At 48.6% G+C, this 26902-nt stretch overlaps 2 protein-coding genes across 2 annotated transcripts in view; one reads left to right on the forward strand and one right to left on the reverse strand.

Annotated features, from left to right (window-relative positions):
* The window catches only part of LOC119096829 (P3 protein), a 16824-nt gene extending 2244 nt beyond the window's left edge, over positions 1–14580 (forward strand). Inside the window, exons 2-5 of the mRNA XM_037219793.1 lie at positions 511–685; positions 792–1009; positions 4274–4408; positions 14234–14580. Of these exons, the coding sequence (XP_037075688.1) occupies positions 511–685; positions 792–1009; positions 4274–4408; positions 14234–14551 (846 nt within the window). The 3' untranslated portion in view covers positions 14552–14580. The remainder of the gene's footprint in view (positions 1–510; positions 686–791; positions 1010–4273; positions 4409–14233) is intronic.
* Positions 14581–19226: 4646 nt separating this feature from the next.
* Positions 19227–26324, reverse strand: LOC119096839 (uncharacterized). Its single transcript, XM_037219803.1, has 4 exons — positions 26239–26324; positions 21013–21108; positions 20222–20352; positions 19227–19954 (listed from the first exon to the last, which is right to left on the reverse strand). The coding sequence occupies exons 1-4, from the start codon at positions 26291–26293 to the stop codon at positions 19826–19828; spliced, it is 411 nt and encodes a 136-aa protein (XP_037075698.1). The 5' UTR covers positions 26294–26324; the 3' UTR covers positions 19227–19825.
* Positions 26325–26902: the final 578 nt, after the last annotated feature.

Below are 26902 nucleotides of genomic sequence, written 5' to 3' on the forward strand. Positions count from 1 at the left end.
GACATAGTCAAGAGCCATACAAGATGCGTTTTATTGCTATATACCGAAAGATCGGTCATTCAATTGTTTACAGCACTGCTTAGGTTGGCGCGGCTGATCGGGACTGTTCGGAAGCTGTTTTGAGAAAGCTCTCGGGAGGTCACATTGACTCCCATCGAAGCGCATACGCATGGATGATATCGTAACTGACAGTGGCATCGCCACACTGACGTCCGAAGAATGCCCTCCCATCAGGGCTAAGCGCTAACTGTGCTCGTGTACACAATATATGGTACTTATTCATGTATACCAACCATGTTATTTCACAACACGCCCTAACATACCTGCCATTGTTGTGTTCCATTTAGCCGAGTCCGGCTGTGTGGCATTAGTCCATGGACAGATGGCGTTACCATTACCAACTATGCCCTTCAAGCCTCAAGATAGATGTCAGCGAGCAAGCAAGCTGTCACTTTGCTCCGGGTAATGAAGCGACTTTCTTTTACATAACCAAACCATTTTGTCCACCAGGTTGCCTACACCGTAGCCCGTTTGGGATATCCGCATGAACCGTTCTACCAACTGGGGGCGTTTGTAATAGGCATCTGCCCAGGCGGTTCGGGAAGTAACATGTGGACGGTTCTGTTCCGGGGTGACTACAACCTCAGCAGCACCATGACTTTCGTCTCCAACGTCGCTGCTAACGGTGAGAACTACATCGTGTATACTACTCACCTGACGCCTAGATGTGTGCAGGTACTGCTCGTGCTTCGCCGCGGCTCCCGCTGACGCCGGCCTCGCTCTGTTGGCAGCCATGATGCCGCTGTGGCTGTACACCCTCGGCCTGACGCTCTCAGCAGGCAGCGAGGACATCAGCATTCCGTTCTCGGGTCTCCTGCGTGCTCTCGCGGCAATGGTGATTCCATATGCAGCCGGGATACTTCTCCGACGGGCTCGTCCACACTGGAAGAAGCACTCCGAAGTAATCCTGGTACCCCTCACCCTGTGCTCGGTGATCTTTATTGTATCGGTAAGTAAGGAGCACCCAGGCACCACAGGAACGCTGCATCCCCGCAAAAAAACGCATACCCTATGGGGAATCAGCGCGCTTTTCATGAGTCCCCACGGTTTGGAAGCTCAGGATCATCTAAGGGAGCTGTTCATTGTGCCTAGCGAATTTCTGAACGTTTGCGTAATAGACTGTTGAGAACCTACTCGTGCCAGTCTTTCTCGCGAGTCAAGCAAATATATTGCATGAGTAATGCTTCTATTGGCTGCTTTTTCACCATGACTAGCACCCACTCCACATTACAGTGTCCGCAGGTTCAACTAGCAGCAGTCTTACGTCCAGGGTTGCCGCTTTGCGTTTTTCATTTGGGTCATGCGAGGTATTTGGCGATAAAATTGCGAAAAACGATGCAAATTTTAACAGATCATCTCAGTTAGACGACGCTCAAATCCTAGTGCTCCTTCACGCTTACCGCGAAAACGTGTGTACACAACATTTCGAAACATTGAAGTGTCGCTGTATGGGCTACTTGAGGCACAACATGTCTCCAAACATGGCAGTTTCAATACGGATAGCTTTTAGCAAGCGATAGAAGCATACTACACACTATACGATATCAGTGTTAACAGTCACAGATCTGTGGTGACCCAGTCGTTTTCCAATGTCTTCAGATCAGTGCTTTTCACATACTTGTCAGCTAAGACTCACATCGCACATTAAGCAGCATGAAGTATCAAATAGCTTGGCTTATGACTGGTCGTAGGAAACGTTGCAGGCCTCAGCACCTTGCGACAAACGTGATCAGTTTACCACGCGGCGTTTTAGATCGTGCCATTTGAGATAAATGGCTTGAAATGCTCACGACGCGGCTTTGGTTTCCGTCAATGCGCTTTTTTCTGCCGACCTGTTTTATTTGGCGTTCAGTGCAAAGATGTAGCTGTCGTTGGTTGTGTTCGTGTCGTGAGAAAACTCTTCGGCTAGAAGGACGTAGCTTTTCGTCAGTTTTTTTTTTTAACACGCGCCCGGGTGGCCGGTTGGATACCCTTTGCTCGGGCGTGGGGTCAATTTGACCCCGCCAGAGATGTCAAACTAAGAGAGCTGGAGATACCAAATTGGCAAGGTGTGTTGGGCTGTACGTGAACTCACTTGGGTCAAAGTCTTAGATTCTTAACTCATGCCTTTTTGGTCAAATAAGGTAAAACAAGGTCAAATTCCGGGTTGGTCTCCGAAGGGCCCCTTGAATCCAGATAACTGTTCTAAGAAAAGGTCACGTGCTCATCTAAGGTGAGTGACCTCGTTTGGCTTTATGAAGGTCATGGTGTCCAAAATCACACAAAACCGCTTTGAGTTTTACTTTTGAATAAGCACCAAATATTACGTTAGGCAGTATGTCCCTAAAAAAAATCCTGACCTGGGCCATTCTAGGTCAGTGACCTATTTTGACCCTTAAAGAAGTCTATGGAAGGTGTATAATGCGGTTCTTGTTATCAATAAATTCGAAATGAGCACCAGAATCTACCCCATGCATCAAGCGCTTGGGTAAAAAAACAAGACGGTTTTTGACCTTTGTCTGACCTAGACGCCTGACCTTAGGTCACTGGATTTCGGTTGATTTAATTGTTGTGTCGCCTAGGAAAGTATCTCAGAGATGTATGGCTTTACTTAACACTCTGTTATTGGCTCAAATTGAGCGATTCTCCAGAAACTGACTGCTGAATCCATGGGCTGACTTTGCTCTGCTGTAGGTCAGCGATCTTACCAGATAAATCTTAATTTTTGACGCCAAGCGATCCACTATTCAATTGTCCTATAGCTATGCCAAATTTGGCGCGGCTACACTGCGCCGTTCAGAAACCATTCTGGAAAACCTTCGGGGGCGGTTCGAGTTGACCCCCCCCCCCCCCCCCACCGAGCACGTATTAAGGCATTACACGGCTATTCTAAAGATTTGCCTTGGAGGGCGTCCCTGGTAGTAGCGTTATTGCTGACTCGTCGTTTCAGTGGTCGCAAGGTCACTGGGCTGCTGCGAAATTACCGGCCTTGTTGCGCGCCACGACCACATTGGCGTCCTCAGGGCTTTAAATGATCCCCTGCCACGGTGGCGGTCCGGTCACTGTTCACCGCTCGAGCCGCTGTGAGTGAGCGCATCATGAGCTTAGGCGGTAGGCGGCGTTTTGTAACTCCTCCCTCCCCGGCTGTCCATATTGCGAATGGTGTTTTCATATCAAGCGGCCCGTCCTGGTATCACCCGCCGCCGGCCGTTATGACCTCCAGGAGCCGTGCTACGCTCATATCTCAACTTGACGAATGTGAAGAAAAGGGTTTTGTTTGACTTCGTAGGTCTTTCTTAAGCTCTTGATGTCATCATCATCGCCGCAACACTTCGTTTTTATCGTGTAAGGTGTAACTGATCGACTCGTATCAAACATTAAGCTGAACATATGGGGCGATTCGTAGTAAATGCATTGCATGACATGGGATTCAGGTATCAAATTTAGCGCCACTGTAATGTTGAACATACTACAGAAATATTCACTAAAATGCTCCAGTTTACCTTCGTTACATATTTCAACAACAAAACTAAATCATGATATTTATAGCAGACACTAAGTTATTGGATTGCATCACACAATTTTTTCATAGCAGCCATACCATCGAAGAAAGTTGCATAAGCCCAGAAACCCAGCCGATAACACGCCGTTTCCAGTGGAAAACCCTTCCCCTGCGAGTACGTCACTAGGTTCATTATGTGGCTACGTTCGCATAACCAATAGACCCAGTAAACGTGCATTCAACCATTCAACGAAATATGATCATTCGGCAGATTCCACGCCGAATGCAATATGAACAGAGATGGCGTATGTCCTCCCTCATACACTGGTCAAAGACAGTGCTCAGCTCCACTCAGTCAGATACGAGTCTGCCAGGGATGTCCAAAACAGGAATATGGTCGCAACAATGGGTGTCATCTGGAGCAGCACGCTAAGGTTTTCGGGATAGCGCCAGGTTCGCGATGCAGGTAGCCACTGGACCCAAAGAGGCAGCTGATCGCAAGATTTCAGTATCTTAAAAGTAGGGAACATGCAGGCTAATTTGAATACCCAGACGTCTCCGTCGCCTAGATTATGGGCTGTCAGGATTAGCCCCATTGCTATGATCATCATCAGTACTTTAGATATTTAACAAATTGTATTGAACTGACCGCAGGTAACAAGAAACATCTGCATACATGCATGAATACAGATGCTGTTTGCTGTGCGCTAACAGTGATCTCCCATTCCATAGGTGACGGTGTTTCTTAACTTGGAGTTGTTTCAACTTATGGACTATCGACACCTGCTGTTTCCGGCGGTGGTGGCAACCTCAGGGGCGCTGCTCGCAACTGGACTGGCGGTGGCTTTTCAACTGCCCATGAAGCAGGTGACTGGATTACAGAAACTGCTCCACAGCTGTATGTGGTTTTCAGCCGCAAAAGCTATTCCAAAGATCACTCTCTGCGGTTCGCAGTTATGCCCTCTGTAAGACTTCAGATCTGTTCGTTTATGAGCAAGGTGCACCCAGATCCGTGCGACTTTTACGCTGCCTTATTTGAAACAACCTGAGGTATATGATACCGTGCATACGTCACACAAATTTTGCCTCATCAGTGGTCACGTTGTGTTCAAGGTCAAGAACCAGGGATGGATTCAAACCAAAAAACAAAACAAAACAAAACAAAACAAAGCAACACAAAACAAGCCATCGCTAAAAGATAAACCAGAGTACTACGGGAAAGGAGCAAAATACGCGTACATGATAAGCCATTTTTTCACACGCATAAATTTAAAACCCCTTACGGGGTTTTACGGCTCGTACGACAAAAAAAGTTCCTAGGCGTAATCAAACGATGATGCCTTGAGGAGCAGATATACTAGATAGTCAAAAAACGTTGTCCAGACCAGTCTTTCGCACTCAAAGGCATACCGATAGTTTAGGTTTGATTTTGAACCACACCTCACGCTTGCATCAATGTCTATAGAATTTGGAACATTCCGGATTAAAAATTCTGACTATCGTCCTCGGGCGGTGTCTTAGTACTTATACTATCGTCCTCGGGCGGTGTCTTAGTACTTATACTATCGTCCTCGGGCGGTGTCTTAGTACTTATACTATCGTCCTCGGGTGGTGTCTTAGTACTTATACTATCGTCCTCGGGTGGTGTCTTAGTACTTATACTATCGTCCTCGGGTGGTGTCTTAGTACTTATACTATCGTCCTCGGGTAGTACTTATACTATCGTCCTCGGGCGGTGTCTTAGTACTTATACTAAATTTTGTGCTTCATTCAAAGTTTTCAGTTTACTCTCTGTCCATGAGCAGGAGCTTTGGAAACCTGAAAAGAGCTGGACGATGTTTGACTTTCAGCCATGCGCGCCTTCCAACCCGCGTTACTTCCAGGGAGTCTCTGCGATTCGAACCATTGTTTCTGATTGCGAGTCTGGTGCTCTACCGGCTTGGCTAAGCGGGAAGGCCAATCCCCTATAAAATAATTGGATTAATTTATTTCCTGAAATCGGCTGCCATTTTGGGCTGATATGTAATTGTGGCCCACTGATGTGGTTGATAACCAATGTCATGTGTCCTGCTTCCTGGACACATGGTCTTATTGGCACATGGCACATGGCATCCTGAACCAACGGCAAGGCCTCTCACTGTCTGTGGTGGTTACTTTATCCCATGCTGGTCGGTGATAGCTGTCTGCACATGCATGCTCTGTCACACCAGATTTCCGAATTTCACCTTGGATGGTTCCCTTTCTGTGCTCTTCCAGCCTGACCGACAGAGGGAGCTTTGTCTCTCCTTCGGGGGTGCAACCACAGCCTCAGTAAGAAGAATGGATACACAGGATTGACACAGCAGCCCCCTTATGTCGTAAGCCCCATTCTTGAAAAAGGCACGCGATTTCGCACACTTGATTTTGAGATGGTGCGATTTTTCATTTCGATTTCATTTCCGGTTTCTTTTTAACTGGGATATAAGTCAAAGAAGCTGCCGGCGATGCAAGAAGATGCAGTTCAGTCTGTTTTTTTAAGCGATTGAACGGACGGAAGCTGGTGTTCAATAAATGCATGGAATAAATCACCAGGATAAGTGATTTTTCGATGGTGGCTACATAGTCTTTGAAAACCGACAGAACTCTGAGGCTCTGTCAGGAGTGTTCATAGTTTTACAGGAATCTTCAGGAACCCGGGGATGCTGACTGCAGATGGAAATGAGATAAAACAAATTAGTGCTGCTGTGGCTAACCCATGCTGGTCTGGGATTGATCAACCCTCATTCAGAATCGATCGGTATAGAGTACATAGCATAGTTTGGAACATGCGTAATCGCACGCCTTAAAAAGCAAAAACACGACGCCCAGTGTTGCTGTCTCCAAAGTCGCGCGGAGTCGACCCTGCGGCCAACACCACCCGGTGGCCGGTGGCTGATGAAAGTCATGGTATTTAGAATATGTATCTTTGTACGCTCTAGGTGCTGGAATCTGGTAGTGGAACTGAAGGAGTGTGGGCAAAATCTCTATTTCGTGTTGCTGTAGCTGTGATCTGGTCAGGGTTCAATAGCAAAATTATGAAGGTGATATACACCTCACCGTAATCTTTGAACGAGATGAGCTGATTTCGAAATACTTTCGGAGACGAGACGGTCGTTTTTGACGACACATTTCACGACAGTCGTCCCCGCCCACTAAACGCCAGCCATCTTATCTGCAGCGGCCGACGCCGCTTGGTTTTACGGAAACTGGAACCCTGGTCGCGGCTGTCCCTAGCATTGCTAGCACGCTAGAACACAGCTTTTCAAGTTATTTTCACACATCGATTCTGCAAGAGAGTGGATGTTGCCAGGCACACATGGGTTGCCCTTTTCTTCACTGTGACCTGATTCGATTCTCTCTATTGAACACATTTTCCGGGCAAGTGGCTCTGTAGGTACCACACCAGGGGCCAAATGATCATTAAATGCCAGGGGCAGAAGGGCCATTCCGTCCAAGGGCGAAGTGCCCATCGGCTGCCATTCGAGCGACACAGGACCTCGGAGCTGCAGAACCTTAGAGCTGCTACGGAGTGGGAGCGTGTGTGGACATTGCAGAGCTTTCGTGTAGTGTGCAGCTCAGGGAGTGTTATGGTATAGGTGTGTGTCTTAGGAGATGTGGGTGGTGTGCTATCTTTTTTTTAGTACTTTTTAAGGTGTTTTATTGTTATTTTTTAATAAATAGCCAAATTCTCTGGGTTTACCCCGTCACATCTGCGCCACCTTTGCATTTGGTCAAAACAGGTTACATTAGGAAATAGGTAGGCGTATTCTGAGTTATGGGGGTAGTGGCTGCAATTTTTGGTTGATACGAAAGGCGTCTAGTTATCTTCTTGTCAGTTGTATGGCTTAGTAGCCAGCAGTAAATGATGCATTCAGTCTTCAGATGATCTGTAGTATTACAGGTTCTAGTACAGCACCACGTGCAGGCAGGGTATTCAGCCAATGTGGATACCTTTTCATGGTGTAATAGTCTTCTTTCTGTATTTCAGTTCAGGTGGTCTCAAGTGAGCATGATTATGCTGTGTTGCTCTTATATGCTCCTTTAACCATTTGTGTGGAGCTCCAGAGCATGGGGCTGGGTAAGGCAAGGTTAAGCAGGACAGGCTTGATGAGGGTAATGCAGGGTACGGGTGCAGATGTAAGGTAATAGACACCGGGTATAATGAAGTTCAGCATAAAAACGGCGGTGTGAAACTAAACATACTCTGGGTTTGCGATGTAGGTAATATTTCTAACTCATCCTAAATATTTGGAAGCCGGTGGCGGAGATAGTGTGGTGTCGGTGCCACAATAGTGAAGATACTTCAAATTTGAACGAGCGTTGTGCCTAGACCCTCTGAAAGAAACTCTCCAGGAGCTGTACACTTCTATGACACTGACAGCATGTATTGGCTGAAAGCAAGCGATATGTCAACCTCCCTGGCTGGAACGTAGATTTTTGCCAGATATCAAATTGTCACAACATATTTTTCCTTCTTTTAAGAACATTGTGTTCAGCAGCTGGTGTGCGACCCCAATAAGGGGATGAAGGCTTGACTTGTCATGGCTGATGATGATAGATTGGTGGATGCTTTTGACAGGAGGTGAGACACTGGGAAATAGTGAACATAATATTGTGCGATTTCATGGCATCTAGGTTATTGATGTATGGCTTGTCATGCTCATATTTCAAATTTTGCTCGGGGTGAATCTTAAGAACTTTTTAAAGCCTTTGTTGCTAGCTTGCAGGGGAAAGATATTCAAACTTGGGATACTGCCCATCAGATGTGTAAAGTGTTCAACGATATTTTAGAAGAAGGTCAGGGAAGATTCATTCTCTTCAGGAAAGCGTGAGAAAATACCTCAAGGAAGCACCAATAACTGACACAGAAGGCGCGTAACTTGATAGCAGTGAAGAAGGCGGCATATGATGGGCAAAAAATGAAGGACAGAGAAACCTTCAGGGGAGTGTATAGGATCGCTACAAAAATTTTAAAAAATAATCAAGAGGGATATCGAGGTAGCCGAAAGATAATCCGAAACACCGCTAGCATACAAGTGCTCTGGCGATATTAATAACTGTTTTCGATACTTCAGATTCAAATCTAAGGGATCTTCTGTGGGCCCCGTTGAGGAAGATGGTAAGTCGTTAGTGGATGACGGGATATTGTAGATGCTCTAAGTAGACAGTTTTCCTCGTTTTTTCGAAGACGAATGTGTGTGCTCTCCTTGGTAATAGACAAAATCCGACAGAAGGCGGTTTTGTAGATTTGGTGATGACCGAGGGTATGGCAAGGGATAGCTTGATGAAAATCAGGGTTAATAAGGTGGCCGAACCTGACCAGATACATGGTGAAGTACAGAATCAATGAGCTAGGGCTTTACCTTATGCTCTTATGTTTATATTTTAAAAAATCAGTGAGTTTCTCAGGATCCGAATTCTGACGCAATGCTAAGTGCCGATGTTTAAGAAGATGACCAAAAATGCATCACTAGTCAGCTAGATAAAGACAATAGCTTAGATGCTGTTCATCTAGATTTTAGCGAGGCGTTTGTTAACGTGCCACACCAGCGTCTGTTATACCAATTAAAATTGCATGGCATTGAGGAAAAAACTATTGCAAGAGTAATGGTTTGACTGCAAAACAGGAAACAACGAGCGGTGTTCTATGGTACTAAATATCAGGGGTATTTAGTGAAGAGTGGGTTTCCTCAGCGGTTCGTGTTGGGTCTTTTGCTTTTTATAATGTTTATGAATGGTACTGTGATAGGATTAGAAAATGATGTGCACAAATTTGCTGACGATATTAAATAGGTAGGGGTGTTGAAAAATGCCGACCAGGTGAAATTTGACTTATAGAAACTAGTGAACTGGGGTTCTCTATGGCAGATGTGATTTAATTATGATAAGTATAAGGTGATGCATTTGGGTAGCTGTAGGGGTGAGGGCATTAGCTTTTAACGGAAAGACCGAGAGTTGGACCAGATTGAGGAAGAAAAGGACTTGAGGGTTATAGTTTCCAAGGATTTAAATGCTGAAAAGCGAAGTGGGTCTGCTTAGAACAAGGCACTTCGGATGCTGGACGTATGAACAGGAATGTCTATTTCAAGAGAAGCAATGTTGTCAAAAAGTTGTACTTGGCTTATGTCAGACCACACCTGGAGTATTGTGTACGGGCTTGGTGCTCATGCTTCCAGGAGGTTGAGATAAGCTGGAAGCAACTAGGATGATAAATGGGATTGGTAACTTCGAATGTAGGGACAGGCTTAAGGCCGTGATCTTGTATTCACTTAAGTATTGTAGACTTATAGAGGATCTGAAAGGCGTATCCCAGATTATGAAGGGATAGACAAGATAGGTCTATAAGAAGCGTTGTAAATTAGGTTGTGACTTACAGGGAACTACTTCCAAGTAGCAAAAGCTGGAAGTAGAACTATGAAGAGACAGATGTCATTTAGTCAAAGAATAGTACATCATTGGAATGAACTGCCAAACGGAACTGCAGGAAGTTACTCTCTAAGCAACACTCTAAGATCTTTGGACAAGTTCTGTCTGTCTGAGGATCTTATTTAAAGCTAAATTCAGGCAGGTCAGGCGGTGAGATTAATGTTGAGCATGTCCGCGGAACCTAGGGTAGGTCAGCCTCGATGGGCCCTTGTGACTCTTTGTTGCTCTGATGTATTTACGTCTCTTTGTCTTTATGACACGGGAGCCCCTGCCGAACAGGAGATCCTGGGGGGCCGCGATCACGTATCGGCCTGCTCTCTGACACGGAAGACTCTCTGACCCGGACAGCTGGCCCCAGATCGATACAGAAAGCGTTATAGTTGCAACAAGATTCCTTGTCGCCCGCAGCCTGTCCGAATTGGCTCCGATTATCCAGTTCGGCCTGAAGGAAAGTTCCATATCTGTGGATACTGAGGCAAGCATCTGGTATTGGCACCCAGGGCACGGACCTACTCTGGAGTAGCATTCATTGACAGGGAATCGAACAGACAATCATCCTGTGTGGATTGTAATGTCGCACGTGCTGTTTGCCACGCTTGCACGAGCCAGCAAGATGGATTTAGCCATTTCCAACTATTTTCACGTTCTTTACAATATATATATATATATATATATATATATATATATATATATATATATATAGGACAGCTGGATGGACTGGTCTACTTGCTAGTACGTGAAGCCGGCCATCAGATAGGCGCACCCAAGAAACATGAACTAACTCGGACGGAGCCATTGCAACCCATGGGGCGAGGTCTCTGTGAATGACCGTGGAAGGAAAAATTAAGGCTAGAACCGATTTTAAAGGGCTTCACGAGATAAGATGATGCCAATGATCTTATAACATATGTTCCTTGCATTTCACCGTCCAATGGGTTACCCGCATGGGTAAATCTTCGCCACCGACTCCACGACCGCTTCCTACGCGGACGGTCCGCCGTGCTCAAACCGAGCGATGGTGGAGCCGCTATCTCCCGTTTACCTGGCGCTCTAGAAACTGGCAGAGGTCGGCTTCAGTCGCATCCAGTGTGTACGGGCGACATCCGTTCGGAAAACCTGTGGAGCGTGGGCAGGCCGCTGACGACCACCGCCGCGGCGCCGCCGCTGTCCCGGATGGCACCGCCGCGCTCGCGTCAAGCACAGGCGATGCTGCTGTTCTATCTCGATAAAAAAACGCCACCAAATGAAATAAATTACGCTGACAGAGAGGCGTGGGTGTGGTGTGGTAGAGCTTAACTTGGCAAGTACGCTGGCTGGGGATACACCTCTAATTTTGGGGAAATGCGAAGCAGGAATTAGGACAAATAAGAAGGATAGGTAGAAAGAAAGGAGGATAAATTCTTCTAGCAAAATCCTCTCCATGGCCACCAATTAGCAAAAAAGAATAATGAACTTAGAATGGTCTCCACCTTCACCTTAAACTAACCGCAGACTGCGGCACTTTTAATGCCACTATGAATGCCATACACTTCTAACATGCCGTTAATTTTCATAACAAGCAAGTGTCTCAATTTTATGGCCTTTTTATGGACAAAAGGTACGGTTTGGAGCAGGTAAATGGCAAATGAAAAAAGAAGGCACAGTTAACGGGTTTGCTGTCAGTCATCACATTGAGCGCTCCGCCAGCACGCGTGACATCACGCATAACAACTGACGATCTCGCTAACAAGAGATCGAACAGGGCCCAGGATTGTTTGTCAACCCGTCAGCAGTGAGTGAAAGCGCTACTAGAGTAAATAGGTCGTTCCGATCAATAAACGCCAGATCGATATGGTAGAACTTAATCTACGAACACGTGGTAGGAGAGTGGTATTTGTGTGCTGGCTGTCACGCTTAATGTATTTCTGGTTACAGCAATGACTAGCGATAATGTAACATCCAACTGATTGTTGTGAATTCGTGATCGTTCAAAAATTGCAAAAAGTGTTCCACATTTGGATGTAATTTTGAGCTGAAAAAGCCACCTTGAGAATCATTTGGTGCAGCTCAAAGCCCTGTCCTTCTTAAGACCTCAAACCTTCTAGTCTCGGAGCTACACGCCCGCAAAGTTATGCAGACTTTTTCGAGGAGGCTATTTCAAAGTCACCTGGACGGCCACAACGTCATTATAACGTCATTAATATACTACCATTTCATTAACCATGCGGCGATCAAGGCCAATAAGAATATAACCGTCGAGTCGTTCATGTCTGGCTTTCGTGAGCACGACTATCAGATCTAATGGCCACCAATTGGCTGTTAATCAGCGTGTTGCAACGCATGATGACGTGTTCAAACAATGATGTGTTGAGAAGCATGCTTACTGAACAGAAAATCTGTGTTGTTAAGACCAGTCTTTTCCAATGAAAAGCATACCAATAATTGTAAGTGCGCTTATTTTATCATATCCGAAGTTTGCTTTAATATCTTCAATTGTAAAACATTTCCGTTAACGTAAATTCATGTCCAGATTAGTTCACTATCAGCACGGGTCCCGGCGGCTGGTCTAATACCCTTCGCTCGAGTGCGAGGGCTCAATTTGACGCCCGAGATATGGAAAAGCAAGGTACCGAAAAGCACAAAACTCACAGGGTAGGTTAGCCTGTACGTGAATTCGCCTCCATCAAAATTGAATGTTCCTAGATTATGATCTTTGAATCAAAATAGGTCAAACAAGTCAAACTTCTGATTGACGCCTCAAGTGCCCTAAGGCCTTATGCAACCGTCGCGATGCTAGATAAGTGGTCTAAAGCGAAAGATCAGCGGTGTTCAGGTTAAATTATTTGAGCCTTGTTTGACGTCAATAAGGACAAAGTGATCAAATACCCTGAGATTGCTCCTACTTTGCCATTCGAATAAGTGTTAGGGATTACGCTAGGTCGTGTGTTCCCTAAAAACAAAATTTTAAAACCTGGGTCATTTTAGGTCAGTGACCTATTTTGGCTTTTTAAAAAAAAGTCCATTGCACAAAGTATTCCTCCTTTAGGAAGTCTGTTGAGGTCTCTGCCATTGGTAAATGCGAAGTAAGCAACCAGAAACTACCCCAAAAACCATATGTCGAGTAGAAAAGCAGCTTAGTATTGGACCTCAGCCTGATCTTCATACCTGGACTCTAGGTCAATGGCATTGGTTGTAGTTCTAAATTCAATTAGTATTTTTATTGCCAACAAAACTTTCTGAGATACGTACCGCTTCGTCTAACACTCCGCTGTTGTATCATCTTGAATATTGCTCTGTGCTGACAGCCTTACCTGACGTCAATGCGTCAGCGAGTTACAAGATACCTCCAGTTTTTTTATATCAAATCAATTCACTAATCAATATTCTACAGCCACCAAAGTTTGGCGTGGCCACACCGTGCTGTTCGAAAATCATTCTGGAAAAACATTCGAAAGGTCACTTTGACACCGAACGCGAAGCGGATGATAATACACTTAAAATGAGTATGTCTTGGACGTAGAAATTCGTCGCCCCACCCTGGTGCTCTGAGGGTCGTGGCGATGACGTCAAGCTTTTGCGTTGTTGTCACGTGCTTTTGTGGACAGAACACTCTTCAGAATGTCTGCATGGGTTAGCAATGGCTTGCCGTGACTGTCGAAGTATAGGTGATAATGCGGTACGGGCAGTGACTTCATCAGTGTGTGTGCGTGCGTGCGTGTGTGTGTGTGTGTGTGTGTGTGTGTGTGTGTGTGTGTGTGTGTGTGTGTGTGTGTGTGTGTGGTGTGTGTGTGTTGTGTGTGTGTGTGTGTGTGTGTGTGTGTGTGTGTGTGTGTGTGTGTGAGTGTGTGTGTGTGTGTGTGATGTTGTGGTGTGTGTGTGTGGTGTGTGTGTGTGTGTGTGTGTGTGTGTGTGTGTGTGTGTGTGTGTGTGTGTGTGTTGTGTGTGTGTGTGTGTGTGTGTGTGTGTGTGTGTGTGTGTGTGTGTGTGTGTGTGTTGTGTGTGTGTGTGTGTGTGTGTGTGTGTGTGTGTGTGTGTGTGTGTGTTGCAATCAGTGTAATAAGCGTGATCGGTCTGTAGCCAAAGGTATCAAGGCGGCTTAGACACGCAGCGCCATCAGCAAATAGCATTCCTGTTTGTGCTATTGATGTCTCCTGCTCTTTCAGCTATCTGTGGTTAACGCAGAACATGTACTTGCACTGAACTTATTTGTTAGAGTCAGACAAAATGGCTGGTTGCCAGTCTGTTAATCCCACGCTGTCTCCCTCGTAGGTGGTCACCATAGCTCTGGAAACTGCGATTCAGAACGCCAGCATTGGCGTGGTGTTGGTGGACGAATCTCTGCCGTCGCCAGACGGTGACATGGTGAAGGTGCCCATCATGGCTCAGTTTTTTCTGACCTTTATCATGTGTGCTGCCGCCCTCATCGTGTTCGAATCGGTCCGGCGCTGCCGACTTCGGTGCGCGAAGAACCGGGCACTCGGTGAGCAGACACTGGTGGGTCAGTTCAGGCACCAGGACGACCCGAATGTCTTGCTGAACTCGGAGCTGGAAGATCTCAAGCAGCCGCTGCAGCTGGAGGCGGCATGAGTGACCGACAAGCCGAGACGGGTCCGCTCCCGATCAATAATGACGGGAGAAGGGGCAAGGGAGTCGCCTCTGTTTATCGATGTTGCACGCGTGGCATTTCAGTGCAAGTTCAGGAGGCAGCGGCATTGCGCCCTGGTACAGATAATGGTAGGCCTTTTTGGACACGGAAGAGTGCATTCGCTTTGTCCCAATGCAAGGGTGTGACGTCGCATAACTACGGCTTCTATGTGCGCTGTAAACTGTTTTTGAAGTTATTCTTTATTTCAAGGTATTTGGTGATCTGCGGGGCGTTATCAATCGCATGTTAGTAGCCAGGTGTCAGATTAATAATTGATGCTGACCATGACTATCCATTTCATCTTAACAATGTTATGTCGGTTGGTAAGATTACATTGTCCCAAGTGGACGCAAACGGGCGAAAAGTCTTCCCTGGGTGTAGGGGTTCATCCGTCCGTTTCGGTGACGTCACGACCCGCTGAGCATACCCGAGCGACTATGAATAAATCCTGCATACTATGGCAACTTTAGCGGTGCTTGGGTATTGCTCGTGGGGCCCTCATTTGAAAATTATAGAGTGCTGAACAAGTTTGTTTCAGACGGATGTCGCAACCGCATCCTGGCTTTTGTCGGGATGGGCTTGGGGTGTGTTGTACGTTGTCGAACTATGACCCTTCAAAGCCGCAGTAGTGGATATCTTGCGTCGTGTGTCGTCACCTTTCACTTTGCATACCCAGGGCCGGTGCAGTCGGGACCGCGCCTGCCCTGGCTGGAGTACTATGGGGTGGTGCGTTTAGGTCTCTTCAGATAACGTAACAGCGCTGTCGAAGACCGACAGGTTAGGTTGTGAGAGGATTATCCGGATGGCAGCTGGGAGAGAACCAGGTGACAAGGGTCCATATTTGGCGGTGTGCCGTGATGAAACTTTGGGGATCGGGGCAACACCTGGCAAGTCGTTTTCTGCACAGCTAGCGTTCACTTAGTCCCTGATTGTTCCAATGGTAACTGCGCCTTGAGCGGCTAACTGTGAAACATCCTTATCTTGAAACATGCTTTAAATAACAGTCCTTTACAACTTACGTCACTCGCGAAAAGTTATTAGCATGTATAACGATATGCTGGTCATCATTCATTGAATGTCGACTGTCGGTCCCGTTAGATATGCTTTCACAGGTCGTACTAATGCATACAAGGTCCATCGCATTAACTCGGTGTTTGCTATCCATCGCACCTGGTCTCATGTGCCTGTGAAATATAGGTTTGTATAATGTGAATAGCTACAATGTTGACAATCATAAACACTCAAATTAACAGCACATGCAAATGTATTCATATTTACATGTGGGCCTACGGAACATGTTTTTGGTTGCATTTCATTTGGTGGGTTATGATGTTCGTGTTTGGATCAATGGTGTTTAGATGAATATCAATGTTGAAGGCTAAATACAGTATTGAACATCGTGGAAAACATCGTACGTGATCATATGGATGTGTTGCGAAATCCGATGAGATATCGAGCTGAACTGTTCGTCATCCGTGAATTATCGTCATAGCTTTCGGTAGGGGTGTAGAAGCCTCCCAAAATGTAAGTGGACCAAACGCTGCCTAACGACAATGCCTTCCATGCCTCATTGTATAGCTTAAGGAATTGGCGCGGCGAAAGTTTTTTTTGTTGGGCGAGTTTGCTCTGTTGATTCATGTGACGTTCTCTTCTAATCCAAAAGAAGTATCTTTACGCCTTATGACGTTGCAAAGCTTTGATGCTGATACAGAACAATCTAGGGAAGAAAGCACCACGCAATGACTTGCTATAACGACGTTTTACACCGCATAGTTTTATTGTCGAAGGCAAAGCGAAAAGGTGGCAATATGTCAAGGGTTCTGGGTTTGTTGCGGTTTAAAAGCACTTCGCACCACGCTGATAACAAATCAGAAAGTTTTGAGTATTCTACGAAAAATTAGTGCTAGACGACTCGTCGGCAGACCCCAACCTTTTGATGTAAAACTCACGTCAAGAATGGATTGTTCTTGGCCATCCGGGCTGTTCTCCCACTCTTATATTTCTAAGAACAGCGCAGCGTTGATAATTTATTGATCAACATACGTTCACACAATGATTTAGCCAAATGCAGTATACGTCATTTCCTGAATGAACTGCTACGTCCGTTTACAAGCACCAGTCCAATGGCGAGTAGAAGCTGTCTGCTCACACGAACAAATGGTGATTGCATGTCACCGGATCGTCATGGTAGTACACCTGTCAACTGCAAACAATCGGATTGTGGGTGTCTGTGAAGCAACGATAGACAGAGGCAGGTATAATCGCTTTACTTATTGTTCTACGTCCACATCAGTACTTCTAAGAATACAACACAACATCCAGTAACAAATAAAAACAAGGTCGTCGGCACGATGTGCAGCTTGAGACACAGCACATCAATTGTATCTTACAACTACGTAACAGCATTCATCCTGAGAAAAACAAGTAAGAAATACCATGAAATGATGTAGAACAGAACACGTTCAAAACTGGCGGTTATATATGAACAATCCAAGAATAATGAACCTTTAATGTGTCCACGGATACTGGCTAAGAGTTTGTATTTGCGTTGGACTTACACATATGACTATTTCTGTGCCGATCATTATAGATGGTGAATTAGGTTATAACTGGTCGTGCAAAAGAAGTTATCGGTTGTCAGACAAATCATATATGATCGATATCGGGGGGGATATTACATGTGAATTAGTACCTCGGGGGTTCTCCAAAGACTACGTTGCGCGTTTCAATCATTTTAAACCCCTTGGCTGCACAGCGGTTACGTTGTGAGCCCCATTGCGTTCCGTTGTGGGAAGGGTATATTTCAAATATATGTATATATATATTATATATATATATATATATATATATGTATATATATGTATATTTTGAACATTATTTATATTTGAATATTATATTATATATCATGTTCGCTTTGCCCTTATTTGAGTAAGAGGTACAAATTAAAGACGGGCGAGCTGGTTGCCGTCGCTGGAAGCCAGGGCGGCCGGTTTTAAGGCTTGAAGTGTTGTCTAATGATTTCGCCATGATTTAACACTACGGCTAAGTGCAACGTTACGTTGTCCGAAACCCTCCCCTTGTTGCGCTTCGGTTACGCTCCATCAAACCCCCTACCCTTCATGCGTAGCTTATTTAGCCCCTAGTCCGCTGAACGTTGATCATTTGAATTGCGTGTGCACAGTGCAATTTATATTGCAAATGCCAAAAGGCCCAAAAGCCGAAGACATGGACGGCGCCGGTCACAAGAAGTTGGTACAGGTTTGAAACCGCAGCGAGTATCTTTCAGTGGGGAAAGGTAAAATATCCCAATATTTTGAGAACAGTGTGGCCTCTGGCATACTAGCTATACCGCATTTCCCACCGCGTCTGAAAGCTTCTTAACCACATTAACTAGGAAACTTTAAACAAATACAATATGGCGAAGACATCAAATGAAAGCGACAGTGGTACTGCGAAAGGATGGCGAAGAAACACTGACGGCCGTGGATAGATAGAATGAGGCAACAACTTCTTTGGAGATTGACGATGAAGAGCATCAAATTAGCGAATTTTGTTTTCAATTAACAAAACTTGATTACGATCAACTCAATCAATAAAAACAAACAATGACAATGAAATGCACGAAGTGCAATGATTATCAGTTTTGCATTTTCGTTAGTTGATTTTTGCATTCGTATTTTTTTACTTTGCGTGGTAAACAAGGTTGTAGAGGCCTAACTGGAATATCATCGAGTGTTTGAGTGCATGACATTCGGAAGCTTGCCCTACTTTGGGGGCCTATCCAGACTGTCCTCTCCTCGGGCAGAGAAGGCTGTTGCCTGTTATCCTTTTTGAAATGTGCGCAATGTACTGCTTGCATCATGTTTTGCTCGAATATCGTTGGGATCAGCGTCCATGACAATCATCAACTTGTTGTAGAGAGGCCGCCCCGCCTCCAGGTGCTCGGAACTAGGATAATACTGCCCAAATCAGACTTGTAACATGTTACTGCAGATGTTGGAATAGTTGACATGGATAATCTGTTTTCCTATTTGTCTGGGACAGGTGATGCCGAAAGCGGGAATCAAAGCCAACTGTTAAAATCAGATCAAGAACATTTGGGAGGATTTAGTTAAACATTTGGTATGTTAATGTATGTCAGCCAAATAAACGTTAAATGGGCCCTCTGAAATCCAAGAACACACTTAACAATGCCGGGGATCAAAACAGGTGGGATATTACTGCTTGCATGAACGTAACACGTCCACGTGCCATCACCCATTCCATCTCCATCTTCTACAACTACAAACAACTACAAAGTTTGCTTTCACACCGTCGATAGCTGCCAAAAAAGTTAATGACATCGAATACGTGGTTCCCGGTCAACACAGCGATACAGCTAGCAGCGCTGGGCGCAAGCCTGGCGACATGGGAGCTGGTGCCCTCGGCGGCGGGGCCGGCACCAGCTCACTCCCAGCCGGGGACGCGGCGGCCGGCGGGCCCGACAGGCTGCCGGAGCGCCGGCGACGCCGCCGCCGCGGCGTACTGGCTCCGCCTGAGCAGCGCCCAACACGACCCGCCGGACATCCAGGTCAGAGGCCGGCGGGCCGGGCCGGGCCTCGCGCTCGGCGGCCGCCCGCAGCGGCAGCCCGAGGCGGCGCGGCAGCCGGGCAAGCGCCGTGTTGGCTCGGGGAGTGCTTACTCTCCTGGCTGGGTGGAACTGAGAAATGCGCGTGGATGAGGACATGCGAACGTGGAAATATCAGAGGCGTTAAATGAAAGAGGGGCACTGAAAGTTGTGCATACGGCGGAACTAATTATAGGCAGTATCACATGCGTGACAGGGCTATTCTGTTACCGAAACAACTCAAACGGAAAGTGAATGGGCCCAGGAGGAAGTGGCTTATTCCAAGGAATAAATGGAGACGGCCTTTCGTCTACATTTTCACTTTAAAGCGTACGAACAGTTCAGTGCTCGAAGTCAGTTGCGCCCGTTCACCAGGGGCCGATCAAGAAGACGACACATCTATCAGTTTGGCCTCATCTCCCGTCAAAGGAGCAACTAGTACAAAGCCCCCACACTGCAAACCACACGCTCAACGCACTACCTCACTAGTCGCCAGCACGGCGGCAGTTCAGGTCCCGCCAAACCACTTCACTGTCTCTCGTCGACCGATCGTCCACTCCCAGGCGTGCACGTGGGCGCGAGCAGGCGGCCGCCCCCTTGCCGCGCCCGCTCAAAGGCCCATCCACGCGACGAAGCCGGAGAGAGACTTGCCCTGCATGCGCCGCTGCACGCGACTAGTCATGCCGCCTGTCAGCCAGTCGGCGAAGGAGCGACGCCGGTCGGCGCGGTTCGTGCCGTCCTGAAATGGGCCAGCCCCGTCAGCCAGCCAGCCAGCCAGGCAGGCTCAGGATTGGCACATTGGCACAGGATTGGCACAGGATTGTGTGATTGGCGCAGGACCCTGAGTCTTCCCCGATTCCGCGGCCGGGTTCGCCCGCCACGTCTTACACTGAGCCGTCACACATAGCGCGGCGCTGGTGCGTTGGTGTTGTGGTCGTGGCTGCCTTGCGAAGTGAACTGAGGGCGCGGCTCTAGTTCATGCAGTGAGCGGTCGCAATCACCTTACCCTGACTGTGCAGCTCTGATAGGCGCGGTCCAGGTCTATGTCGTTCAGCCCCAGCTGCAGCAGCGCGGTGAAGGCACGCTCCAGCACGAACGGGTGCGGGTATTGTTCTCGGGTCAGCAGCCACACCGTCTCTGACAGACGCGCGTACCGGTCAGGCTCACCAAGCAGCGAAAGCGCAGTCAAAGGACGTGTGTCCAGGAAAAGTACTGACAGATTTCCAGCCAATATTGGTAGAGAGAGGGAGAGAGAGAGAGAGAGAGAGAGAGAGAGAGAGAGAGAGGAGAGAGAGAAGAGAGAGAGAGAGAAGAGAAGAGAGGAGAGAGAGAGATAGAGAGAGAGAGAGAAGAGAGAGAGAGAGAGAGAGAGGGATGGGGTAGAGGTGCAGAGCTTGATACAGGGTGAAAAAGACACTCGGCCCAAATTACGGGAACAGCCCACTTTATTTCATGGGCGCCAATTCTCTTTGATTTTTATATCCCCTTATTTGTCCCCTCCCTGACACAGCATGCCATCTGACCGAAGAAGTTGAGCTCAGATCGACGAAAGCGACCACCCGCAGACGCAAAATGATAACTTACCGGCAGAAGGGGGTGCAACAATTGGCACACGAAGCCCATTTCGGCTTATTGGGCTCTGGCTACAACGGGGCGGGGGGGGGACGTTCGCTATCGGGGCCCCCGGTTGACACGGGGCCCTTTCATCGTCTCGCTGTTGACAATTTCTATTTTCATTTCTCACATTGCATTGCCAGCTCTTTCAACGCTGCCGACTGTGCCAGCGTGCGTACCCACCCCGTCTGTTGAGGAAGTTATTGCCGCTGCACTGGTACTCGATAGTGAAGTTGGCGTAGTCGGTCGCTATCACCTGGTAGTCTTCCTTCCTATTGTCTGTAAAAGAGCACTGCATCATACTAGCCATGGAGCGTACCCACATGAAACGCCCAGATCCTTTCACATATCCTCCGTGTGTGTCATGTCGCATAGTATGACCCTCCACCTATGTGTGACAAATCAAATTACGTAAAACCGCACTCTGGCCTCGGTGGTTGGCGCGCATTTTGGCTATAACATTTAGTTTGCTGTATAAACTTGCTACAATCTGATTGGAAAGAAACAGGTTATGGGTTTTACTTCAAAATTTTCTTTTTGTCAACATCTTTGTGGACTGGCGTTGTAGCTAGGCCTTCACCTAGAGGGGGAAGGGGAACAAGTCGGACAAGTCACTAGTCTTGACCCCGGGGCACTTCAGCAGCCGAGCAACGCGCTGGACGTGGAGCAAACCGGCCCGGCAACATAGTGGACGGAGGCGGCATTCCGGCCAAGCGATTGGACCCTGCGGAAAAACAAGTGAGGGCCGACCCAGTTACAAGAAATTACAAAAAGCAAGCATCGTGCGAAGGGCCGAAAAAGAAAGAAGCTCAGAGACCAAGGGAGGGAGTGAAACTACCTCAGTGGAACATACAATGGCTGCTGGAGGACCCCGACGCCGGGCTTAGCAGCCATCAATCCAGACATGACGTCTCGCACCACACACAACTAAGTCTACAGGCTTGTCTTCCCCATCCTGTCCGGACCATGCATGACTGTGCACCACGAAGCTGGTTCCTTGGACACTGCTCGCCGTTGGGCGTGGGTCACAGCATATCTCCATCGCTCTGCGTGACGAATGAGGGAGGGGCGACACGTTGGGCAGTGCCCAGCCCCGACGTTTGTATGTCTCTGTGAACGGGTCAGCGGGCTACGATTAAGCAGGGCTATGTGTGAATGAACGTGTAGCACGAAGAGTGGGCTATGAAAGCGTAGGACGGATAAGTCAGTGTCTGGATTGAGTGTGATTGCATTGAGTGCGATGTTGTAACTACAGGAAGTGGGTTGCAATTCAATTATTTAGCGTTGAAACGAAGATGAGTCCACGCAAGTGAAGAACTTGAACGCATTGCTTGCCGTGACGCGCTCGTGACGTGGCCTCCAGCCGTAGATGCGAACGGCTAGCAGAACGGTTAATCATGCGTCGTATTGGCTTTCGATTTGAGTAGGCAGAGCTCCCAACACAGAGCAGCCAGACTTTCAGTCGGCTCGCGTCATGCTCTCTTTTATCCAGAACTGAGCCGCAGGAATGGTAATGGCCGTGAGAGGTGACCAACGGGGAACACACCCGGGGCATACGGCTCGGCTGTGGCCACGGGTCAGGAGCCAGATGACCGCAGTCCTGCCATTACGCAGATACACGCTTGATGTGTGACGCGACTCGAAGGCACGGTTTCATTGATGTTTGGACCAGGAGACGATCGACTCGTTTCGTTGTCTTCCACTTGACCTCAGGCGTAACGGCATGAAGAGTCGTAGGTCAAGACATGGCCAGGGACCAGCTGGGACTGTCCGGGATGCAGGATTATGCACGGCCGTGACTGTATCTATCCGTTGGTGTACAACGTTTCGGGAGGGATTGCGGCACATCCCGACGCATCTGACGTGGTGTACACCAGGCCCTATAAGCTCTTGGGCGCGGGATGTTCAGTGCGGATTACGATCCCACCATCGACGCTCATAGGAAGGGCGGCAAGGGACCAAGCTGTCGGATAGGCCGTTCAGGCTCAATCCCCAGTGTGCGTCGGCCGCGGAGACCGTAAGGCGTAATCACAGGCCACGCCGGGCGCGCGTTGTCTGCCGAGGGGCTACCTCTGACGTGTCTGCACAGGACGGAGCGCCAACGAAAGCGTGTGCGCAGCAGTGGTGCAGTAGTGGAAAGCTGCGAGCGGTAGGCGTGGTCGAACGAGTGACAGACCGCCGTATCGTGGACGAGCCGCGCGGGAGCGTTGTCCAAAAGGGAGCTGTCGCCCTGGAGGTCAGGCGGGGAACGGGTCGTCGTCCAGCTTCGGACACCTGACGTCGACCCAGAAGCCGCGTCAGTGCCAAGCTGACAACAAATTGACATGATGTGTTAAATAGGGCAGAAACCTTTCTTCGTTAGATGTCTGAAATGCGCGTAATTAAGTTGATTTCGCTCAATGAGAACTCGAGTATACATGATAAATAGAATGCCAGGGCACTGGAAGGGGGGAGGGGGCGGGGGTCCTATCCGTGTGCGAGCCAAGAACAAGTGGGCTGACACGGGTGTGTAAGCTTGAAGTGGGTGTGGTGGGGCGTCAAGTGCATGAGGTGTGAGTGGATTAGTTCAGGACGAGGGGCCTACCAGGGTTGATCGCCAGCGGGCCCTTGCTAATGTAACTCGCCGGTTGCGTGAGATCCCTACCGAGCTGGGTGGGGGTGGGCTCCGTGGTTAAGAGCGCACAACCATGTATGGGGAAACAGTCTTTAATGGTGCCTGATCGAGCCTGCCATTCCGCCACACTACTGGTCAACCGCTTTATCCCAGCCCTGTGGCTCACACTTGTGTGTTGATTTCGGGTGTACCAAAGTCATAACGTGTCGAATCGTGTGCGTAACATTATCTGGCTCGTATGCTGTCCATGGGCTCCTCATTACTAATTTGCTCTTATGAAGAGGCGTGGTAGCGGGGCCGGCGACGTACACCAACGACCGGCGACGGCAGCGCCCGCGTCCGCACCAACCACAGAAAATACCCCATATCTTCAGCCCCGGGAGGCCCGCTCGGCCGCCACATGGCCCGCTTGGCCTCAAGGAGAGCATGGTTCCTCCCTCCACACACGTCTCGGCTATAACCGATGCGTCACGCTATCGGATGGAAGGGTCGATCGTCGACAATACAATGCATCTTAAAATACACGCGAACACGTTTATGAAGAACGAGCATTCTTACGTTCGATCTGGCTACGTCTTCGATCCAAACAATGAACGCTTAAGATTCACTAGCCATGTTCAGTGACGAAGTGTTTTCACGACCACTAGTGTTCAGACCGGCGCAGGAGGCGTATGAGCGGCCTGCGCGCTCAAGACCATCAGCACCGGTATGCACCCGTTCATAGCGTGCACGTTCCACGCGTGACCAGTGTGATGAAAGGGGAAAAACTGGCCAATTTCCAGCATGTTGTGCGGTACCGCGGCTGCCGCGGCCCCGCCAGACTACCAGGTCTGCGTAGCGTGCTTCTGGATTGGCACCTCTATGGTGAGCCGTTACGCTGCGCTCTCTGCAGGGCCACTTGGCTAACGCTGGACTGCGACCTCAGAGGCTGACTAGGCACGTATGAGACGGGGGTTGTGGAGGTGGGGGGCGGGGGGGGGCGCAACTCGGCGGAAGCTTCAGTGCCGCTGAGATCGAACGCAAGGTTCCGTTGTCATGACTGCATGGCCGATGCCTCCTAAAAACTGCGTGTCTGCTTCCGCATCACTATCGGCTTGAGGCATTGGAAACATACAGACGACTGCGATACATCCGCGGTCAACTGACCTCAAACGCCATGTGTATCTGCCGTATGGTGGCCGGCGGTCGCCGGGGCCGCTTCAGGTCAGATCAGGCGGCCATTTGGGTCGCGCCCGGTCGACGCGGCACCGCCGGGCCGAAGTGGGTCAGTGACCCGGACCAGGGTCGGCGGCGGCACGCGTGGCCAATCGGCGTGGCGAGCCGGCCGCCGCCACAATGGCGCCAGTGGGCGCGGTGTCGCTCCCGACGCACAATGACGGGAGCAGGACGCCGGCCCACCGGCGGCGGCCAGGTCACACGCGCCCGGCGTCCGGCCGTCCGCGGCGGGTCCTGGCCGCGATCGGCGGGGCGCCGGGATCGCTCGCGGCTGGCATCGCGCGGGAGCGACGGCAGGCGTGGGATCCCAGGGCCGGCGCAGGAGCCTCCGCTTGCCTGGACGCCACGGCGCGTGGAATCCTGACGTGTTTACGTGCTACGTGTGAATGGTGTGTGTGTCAGCTGCGGAGCCGTGATGCCAAGCCTCGCTGGCGTCATCAGCTCCAGCGTTTTGTCAGCTATTTGAACCCCTTCGAGTGTTTTAAGAGGGTTTTAAACCATTCATCGTTGGAGCATTGTGATGTCTGAGCATAATTTACTGGCAAAAATTCGTTCCAGTCGTTCATTGCAGGGCATCTGGACGTTTAGGTACAATGCAATCATGCAATGCGTAGGTGCATCGGATGTACGCCTTGGTTACTGCAGAAGCCTGAAAGAGGGTTCCTCGAAACCTCGCGTGTGATATAAGCACATATTTTTAGAAACAAGTGAGGGAGCTTGGGAATAGGGGAGGGGGTCGATGAGACCTATCGTTTTCAAAGTAAGAAAGATAGGGATTAGTGGAAAACACCAGAGGATTTTTCTCAACCATATCTTATGGATGGGAATAAATTTATGCTCAGCTTTATATGCTAGGTCCACGGCCAAATTTTCCCGAAAATCAACTTTTTCGGCTTTAAATGCTCATATGTACGATATCACGCCTTGTACGGACACAAAACCTGAACAGCCGTGTTTCTTGTTCAGTTCTGAGTCAATGGTGCATTATGTCGGTTTTGAACACACATGTATCACGTTCGTCTCCATTGATGTAACAATGTCTAACTATGGTTACACCTGAGAGGGCGGATTAAACTGTACAATTATGGTGGGTCTACCATGGTTACACCTGAGAGGGCGGATTAAACTGTACAATTATGGTGGGTCTACCATGGTTACACCTGAGAGGGCGGATTAAACTGTACAATTATGGTGGGTCTACCATGGTTACGCCTGAGAGGGCGGATTAAACTGTACAATTATGGTGGGTCTACCATGGTTACGCCTGAGAGGGCGGATTAAACTGTACTCAGCGTCGTCCACGTGTTGATAACCAATAACCACGTCGTGCTGACAATAAAAGTGTCTCATGATATGAGCTGAATGCCTACTACAGCCTCTTCAACCGCTTGCAACCCTGATTTTCATGTCGACATTTCACTGATGTGGTTGAAACCTGTGTTATCACGTTTCGCTCTGGCATCTTCGCTTAAACCCTCAATGCTGAATGCCGTACTTGCCTGGCGATTGATGTGTACCGTTTAAGTGTTGGCACACTGTCTTTGGCGATAAGACAACAAGTTTACTTGCGCAATACTTACACAAGAAGTAGTTGAGCTTGTAGCGCAAGCGAGACGGCTCGGAGGGATTCTTCATCCAGAGGCGGCTCTGGTGGTTCGTCACGCGGTTCGTCCTGAAATATGCGTAGTCATTGTGGCCGCATTCCAGCCCATGAAACAATGCCGCCAAGACGAACTGTGAACGAAGCACGTGGTTTTATGAGAATACCTGGAGTTCCCGACCGAGGGACGTAGTTTCCATACAGATAGAGGGTGTGAAGTACCGTGCGTTCTCCCCAGTCCCTCGCATCCGTCCGACAAACACATCGACCGTCGCCTGAGTTTCTAATGTGCAAGGGTCAGATCTGAGAACATGCTCCGTTTTCGGTTTAGTTTCAAGAACAAATGCCGTTTACCCATTGCTCAGGGCCGCAACGGTCTAGTAAAACTGCAACACTGCTTACCCAAGACGATTATGCAGCATATGTGTCACGACAGGGCGTGACAAGGATGTGGGAGTGTGTGAACCCACGAAATACGGTCCCGCAGCGTGCACGATTTCATCAGCTTGTCCGCTGAAGGCCTGGGATACCGAGAGCACCGGGTGACCGAGGCGCGCTCTGGCTCGGCCCGCGCCCGTGACGGACACTGCATAGAGCCTTCCGGCGAAAGCCGGCGCGCGGGCGGCTCGAGCCGGCGCCGTCAC

This window comes from Pollicipes pollicipes, unplaced genomic scaffold (genome assembly GCF_011947565.3).
Source record: "Pollicipes pollicipes isolate AB1234 unplaced genomic scaffold, Ppol_2.1 Scaffold_219;HRSCAF=247_pilon_pilon_pilon, whole genome shotgun sequence".
Lineage (NCBI taxonomy): Eukaryota > Metazoa > Arthropoda > Thecostraca > Pollicipedomorpha > Pollicipedidae > Pollicipes > Pollicipes pollicipes.

Excerpts from the sequence above, each read along its gene's own strand:
- LOC119096839 (XM_037219803.1), bottom strand. The coding sequence starts at position 26,293 with ATGAAGAATCCCTCCGAGCCGTCTCGCTTGCGCTACAAGCTCAACTAC. Across the intron at positions 21,109-26,238 it reads CAAGCTCAACTACTTCTTGT|ACAATAGGAAGGAAGACTAC; the intron begins GTAAGTATTGCG and ends GCTCTTTTACAG. Across the intron at positions 19,955-20,221 it reads ATCAGAGCTGCACAGTCAGG|GACGGCACGAACCGCGCCGA; the intron begins GTAAGGTGATTG and ends GGCCCATTTCAG.